The sequence below is a fragment of the Muscardinus avellanarius genome (assembly GCF_963383645.1).
Source record: "Muscardinus avellanarius genome assembly, chromosome: 8".
NCBI lineage: Eukaryota > Metazoa > Chordata > Mammalia > Rodentia > Gliridae > Muscardinus > Muscardinus avellanarius.
In genome coordinates this window covers 104,502,806-104,509,547 of record NC_137794.1, presented here as the reverse complement: position 1 = coordinate 104,509,547, position 6,742 = coordinate 104,502,806, and the positions used below count along the sequence as shown (strand labels likewise).

General features: G+C 48.1%; 1 protein-coding gene across 1 annotated transcript; it reads left to right on the top strand.

Annotated features, from left to right (window-relative positions):
- Nucleotides 1-3,655: 3,655 nt before the first annotated feature.
- On the top strand, nucleotides 3,656-4,826 carry LOC308265907 (nucleosome assembly protein 1-like 4; the record flags this gene model as incomplete). The annotated part of the gene is given in 2 exon segments (XM_080699896.1): nucleotides 3,656-4,269; nucleotides 4,271-4,826. Coding segments are annotated over 2 exon segments (1,158 nt in total). The 5' UTR covers nucleotides 3,656-3,667.
- Nucleotides 4,827-6,742: the final 1,916 nt, after the last annotated feature.

Genomic DNA, 6,742 nt, shown 5'->3' with positions numbered 1-6,742 from the left:
TAGGACCCTTTCTAAAGCTCAACCTCTTCCTGTTGCCCTTTTCCTCCTAGTTATTGCTGATTAAGAGAAGCGTCTGATTTATATTTTCTGCAATATTTCTCTGTGCATGCTGCGTTGCAAGTACCGACCCCAATCATGATGGTCCCAGTAGTGGCCTGGCTACTCAGTGGACTGATCCAGACCTCGCTGGCTCAAGCAGCAGCCTTGCCTCATGGGAGGCCCCAGTTCTGGTCTCGCTGGCCCCTGCACTGGTCTAACCCCTAAGCTGGCTTTGGTCCTGGCTTTGGAGGCCGCAGGGGTGAACTTGCCTCACGACAGGCTCTGATGCTGGCCATTGACACCTGCACCGGCCTAACCCCTTGGCAGGATTCCAATCCAAGCCTCGGAGGCCCCAGCACCGGCCTAGCCTCACAGCAGGCTCCAATGCCAGCCTCGTTGGCCCCAGCACCGGCCTAACCCCTCGGCAGGTTCCGTTCCCAGCCTGGGAGGCCCCAGCACTGGCCATATCTCATGGCAGGCTCCGATGCTGGCCTCGCCTCACGGCAGGCTCCGATGCCGGCCTCGCTGGCCCCAGCACCAGTCTAGCCCTTCGGCAGGTTGTTATCCTGGCCTCGGAGGCCCCAGTACCGGCCTTGCCTCATAGCAGGCTCCGATGCCCCAGCACCGGCCTAACCCCTCAGCAGGCTCTTATCCCAGCCTCGGAGGTCCCAGTACTGGCCTTGCCTCATGGCAGGCTCCGATGCCGGCCTCGCTGGCCCCAGCACCGGCCTAACCCCTCAGCAGGTTCCGGACCCGACCTCGGAGGCCCCAGCACAAGCCTTGCCTCTTGGCATGCTCCAATGCCGGCCTCGCTGGCCCCAGCATTGGTCTAACCCCTCAGCAGGTTCCAATCCCGGCCACAGAGGCCTCAGTAGTGGCCTTGCCTCATAGCAAGCTCCGATGTTGGCCACTGACCCCGGCACCCGCCTAACCCATCAGCAGGTTCCGATCTCAGTCTCTGTGGTTATTATTTCAAAGGTTCCAGGTGTAATGTATCAGATCTCTGCCTCCCCTGAGTATTGGCCACTGGCATTGCCACTGCCTCTACCGTTTCAAATCCTTCCCAGGCTCTTTTTCCACTCTGAATGTTGTCCAGTGTTCCTAAGCATGCGTGATGGTAGCATTCAACATTTGGTGTAATTTCTCCAAAAAAATAAAGTTGGGAGGATCCGGTTTCTGCTTCTCCTGAATACAAGTCTCCACCACCATCGCAGAGAACTCTTTCAACACCGCATTTCTCCTTGGTCTCCACTAAACTCTCTCCTTACAGGTGATGTCTGAGATTCTTAACAATATAGAGAAATAGCAGTACTCTTTCACAGCGAATTTTTCCATAAGTTCCAGTGCATTTAGATAAGTTTTGTCTGCATCTCCAGTGTCCTGGCATCCATAACGACTTTCTTACCTCCTCTCCGATATTTTTCTTTATCTTTTTCTGTTCTGGGCCCGGTTTCTCCAGGGGTCTGGCGTGCTACTCGCAGTTCGGCCCGGGGCCCAGAGTCCCGCGACCCGGGCCCCATCTGGCGTGCCCCGCGCGCGACCCCCGCCCAGAACCCAGCATCTTACTGGGCCTGGTTTCTCCAGGGGTCTGGTGTGCTACGCGCAGTTCGGCCTGGGGCCCAGGGTCCTGCGACCCGGGCCCTGGCTGGTGTGCGCCGCGCGCGACCCCCGCCCAGAACCCAGCGTCTTACTGGGCCTGGTTTCTCCAGGGGTCTGGCGTGCTACGCGCAGTTCGGCCCGGGGCCCAGGGTCCCGCGACCCGGGCCCTGCTGGGACTTTCAATCTTCTTGGAAATGACATGATTTTGTTCTTCTTTATAGCTGAATAGAATCCATTGTGTATATTTCCCACAATTTTGCAATCCATTCATCTGTTGATGGGGACATGGGTTGGTTCCATATCTTGGCTATTACGAATTGTGTTGCTATGAACATAGGTATGCATATGTTGCTGTAGTTCTCTGATTTCAACCCCTTTGGAACAATACCCAGGAGTGGTAGACCTGGATCATATGGTGGATCTATTCCCAGTTTTCTAAGAAATCTCCACACAGATCTCCATAGTGGTTGAACTAGTTTGTACTTCCACCAACAGTGTAAAAGAGTTCCTCTTTCCCCACATCCTCATTAGCATTTGTTATTTGATTTCTTTATGCTTGCCACTCTGACTGGGGTTAGATGGAATCACAGTGTAGTTTTGATTTGCATCTCCCTGATGGCTAATGATGTAGAACATCTTCATGTATCTATTGGCCATTTGTATCTCTTCTTTTGTAAAGTGTCTATTCAGTTCAATTGTCCATTTCTTGATTGGGTTGTTTGTTTTGCTAGTGCAGAGTCTTTTGAGCTCTTTGTATATTCTGGATATTAACCCCCTATCAGAGTGGTGGCTGGTAAAGATCTTTTCCCTTCTGTAGGCTTCCTCTTTAGGTTCTTGATGGTTCCTTAGGTTCTTTAGGTTCTTTAATTTCCTGAGCTTTGGAGGTTTTGTTGAGATAGTTTCTGCCTGTGCCAATATGTTGTAGTGTTGAGCATATGCTCTCCTCTAATAATTTCACAGTCTCCAGTCTAATTTCTAAGTCTTTGATCCATCTTGAGTTGATTCCTGTGCATGGTGAGAGGTAAGGATTTAATTCCATCTTTCTACAAATGGATAGCCAGTTCATCCAAGCACCATTTGTTGAAAAGGCTGTCTTTTCTCCAGTGTATGAGTTTGGGCCCTTTGTCAAAAATTAATTGACTATAGGTGTGTGGATTTGTTTCTGTGCCTTCTATTCTATTCCACTGGTCAGTATACCTGTTATTGTGCCAGTACCATGCTAATTTTAATACTATTGCTCTATAGTATAATTAGAAGTCTGGAATTATGATGTCTCCTGTGTGATTCTTATTGCTGAGAATTGCTTTGGCTATTCTGGGTCTTTTCTTTTTCCATATAAAGTTCATGATTGATTTTTCTAGGTCTATGAAGAATGTCACTGGTATTTTAATGGGAATTGCATTGAATCTATAGATCACTTTTGGCAGAATGGCCATGTTGATGATATTTATTCTGCCTATCCATGAGCACAGGAGATCTTTCCATCTTCCAAGGTCTTCTTCAATTTCTTTCTTTAATGTTTTATAGTTTTTGTTGTAGAGGTCTTTTACATCTTTGGTAAGGTTTATTCCTAGGTATTTTATTGGTTTTGAGGTTATAGTGAATGGAATTGTTTTCTTTATGTCTTTTATTGTGGATTCATTATTGGCATAAAGAAAAGCCACTGATTTCTTTAGGTTGATTTTGTATCCTGCAACTTTGCTGAATTTGTCTATCAGCTCAAGAAGTCTTTTGGTTGAGTTCTTTGGGTCTTCCAGATAAAGAATCATGTTATCTACAAATAAGGATAATTTTAATTCCTCTCTTCCTATGTGACTCCTTTGATTTTCTTCTTTTGTCTTATTGCTGCAGCAAGAGTCTCAAGGACTATATTGAAAAGGAGTGGTGGTAGGGGTATCCTTGTCTTCTTCCTGATTTTAGAGAAAATTCTTGCAGATTTTCCCCATTCAATATAATGTTGGGAGCCCCAGAACGAGCGAAGACCTGGCCGCCACTGCCACAGCAGGCGCGAGGGGATAAAAGCATTCAGATGGCAGATAACAGTTTTTCAGATGCAGTCCCTGCAGGTTCCGTGGAAGCTGCTAAAACTGCAAGTGACACAGAAAAGCTCACAGATCAGGTGATGCAGAACCCACAAGTCCTGGCAGCTTTGCAGGAAAGACTTGACAATGTCTCTCACACTCCCTCCAGCTACATTGAAACTTTACCCAAAACCGTTAAAAGGAGAATTAACGCACTGAAGCAGCTTCAGGTGAGGTGTGCACACATAGAAGCCAAGTTCTATGAGGAAGTTCACGACCTGGAGAGGAAGTACGCAGCGCTGTACCAGCCTCTGTTTGACAAGAGAAGAGAGTTCATCACGGGCGATGTGGAGCCGACAGATGCAGAATCAGAATGGCACAGTGAGAACGAAGAGGAGGACAAGTTGGCCGGAGACATGAAAAATAAAGTGGTCATTGCTGAAAAGGAAGCCGCAACAGTGGAAGAGCCCGACCCCAAGGGCATCCCGGAGTTCTGGTTCACCATCTTCATGAACGTGGACATGCTCAGCGAGCTGGTGCAGGAATACGATGAGCCCATCTTGAAACACCTGCAAGACATTAAAGTGAAGTTTTCAGATCCTGGACAGCCTGTCTTTTGTGTTAGAGTTTCACTTTGAACCCAACGACTACTTTTCCAATCCAGTCCTGATGAAGACGTACAAGATGAAGTCAGAGCCCGACAAGGCCGACCCCTTTTCCTTTGAAGGGCCTGAGATCGTGGACTGTGATGGGTGCACTACTGACTGGAAGAAAGGAAAAAATGTCACAGTGAAAACCATCAAGAAGAAGCAGAAGCACAAGGGGCGGGGCACGGTCAGGACCATCACCAAGCAGGTCCCCAGCGAGTCGTTCTTCAACTTCTTCAGCCCCCTCAAAGCCTCTGGGGACGGAGAATCACTGGATGAAGACTCTGAATTCACGTTAGCCTCGGATTTTGAAATCGGACACTTCTTCCGTGAGCGGATAGTGCCACGGGCTGTGCTCTACTTCACTGGGGAGGCCATAGAGGACGACGACAATTTTGAAGAAGGTGAGGAAGGAGAAGAGGAGGAACTGGACGGGGACGAGGAGGGGGACGAGGAGGAGGACGCCGAAATTAACCCCAAGAAGGAGCCCAGCCAGCCGGCAGAGTGCAAGCAGCAGTGAGCCGGAGCGGCTCGGCCGGGGCCTGGACGTCGCAGCGCAGCGCTTAGCCTACGCGCCCCGTGCATGGTTTTCCCTTCCCTTTCCCTTTCTCTTCTTACTTTGCTTAACTTGTACAGTGGCAACTGAGATGCATTTCAGAATAGGAGGTTTAGTTGTAGTGCCCTCTGTGGCCCTGGGCCAGGCCCTGGCGGGCGGGGGCTGGCAGCGCACTCCCCAGGCCGCCTGCCGCTCTGGCTGGACTGAGCCCCCTCGGGTTTGAGGAAACCCGCCCCGCCACCAGCCCGAGCCTGCGGGAGCACCAGCGCCTGAGAAGAGCGAGGAACAGAAGGCCGCCGTCGCCTGGAGCTGCTCTGCCTGGGGTCAGGGTGGATGGTGGCACACGCCTCGTTCCTGTTTATTTATTCTATGTGCTTGGAGGACTGGAACTCACACTGCGGCCCATTCTACCATTGGCGGTGTGCCGTTCCCTAGTGGGAGCGAGGCCGGTGTAGATGCTGCGCTTCTCCCGCCGCTGGGGCGGCCTGTTCTCCTCTGGCACCCTGTGTTGCTGGCCAGAGGCCTGGCCTTCCTAGGGGGCCTGGCGGCAGCACACAGCCCTTCGGTGAGGTGTGTGGAGTCACGTCTTGTTTTCTCAGTGACCCCCCAACTCATCCTGTCTTAAAACCTTGGGTTTGGTATGACCGGTTGGCAGCTATGCGTGGGTTTCCGAGTGTGTGGCAGTGGTCTCAGCGGGGGGCAGCCTTGCTGGAACAGTGACCAGGCGTGTGGAGTGCTCAGCCTTACCTGGTAACATTTGTAACTGAACATGGTGTTTTCAGTTTGTACAGAATAGTTAGAGTATTCTATTAAAGTTGTGAGACCTGAAAAAAAAAATCAATATAATGTTGGCTTTGGGTTTACAGTATATTGTCTTAATGATGTTGAAGGACATTCCTTCTATTCCAGTGTTCTGCAGTGTTTTTAACATAAATGGATATTGGATTTTTTTTTAATGCTTTTTCAGCATCTATTGCTATGATGATGTGGTTTTTGTTCTTGGTTCTATTATGTGGTGAATAACATGTATTGATTTGCATATGTTGAACCAGCCTTGTTTTTCTGGGATAAAACCAACTTGGTCATGATGTATTATTCTCTTGATATGGTTTTGAATGCGTATGACTAGGATTTTGTTTAGGATTTTTGCATCTATGTTCATTAAGGATATTGGTCTGTAGTTTTCCTTTCTTGAGGTATCTTTATTTGGTTTGAGGATTAATGTGATACTGGCCTCATAGAAGGAATTTGGGAGAGTTCCATCTCTTTCAATTTCTTGGAACAAGTTATGAAGTATTGGTATTAGTTCTTCACTGAAGGAAGGTTTTGCAGAATTCAGCTGGAAACCCATCTGGGCCTGGGTCGGTCTTTCTTTCTTTCTTTCTTTCTTTCTTTCTTTCTTTCTTTCTTTCTTTCTTTTTTGTGGTACTGGGGTTCCTGGAAGCCCTTCTACCTCCAGGCTACACTCCCAGACCTATTTTATATTTTTGAAACAGGGTCTCTTACGCCAGCATGGCTAGCTTCAAACCTGCACGATCCTCCTGTCTCCGCATCACAAGCACGGAAATTAAAAGCGTGCGCCACCATGCCCAGCTCCTGGGCTTTTTTTTTTTTTGATGGAAGAATTTTTATTGCCATTTATATTTCTTTGGTTGCTATTGGTTGGTTTAGGCTTGCTATGTCTTCTTGGTTCAGTTTAGGTAGGTAAACTGTGCTTAGAAATCTATCCATTTCTTCCATATTTTCTAGTCTATTGGAGTATACATTTTTAAAGTAGTTTCTGATAATCCTTTGAATTTCTTTACTATCTGTGGTGATGTCTCCTTTTTCATTTTTAATTTTAATAATTTGAGTTGATTCTCTGTTTCTTTTGTTTAGGT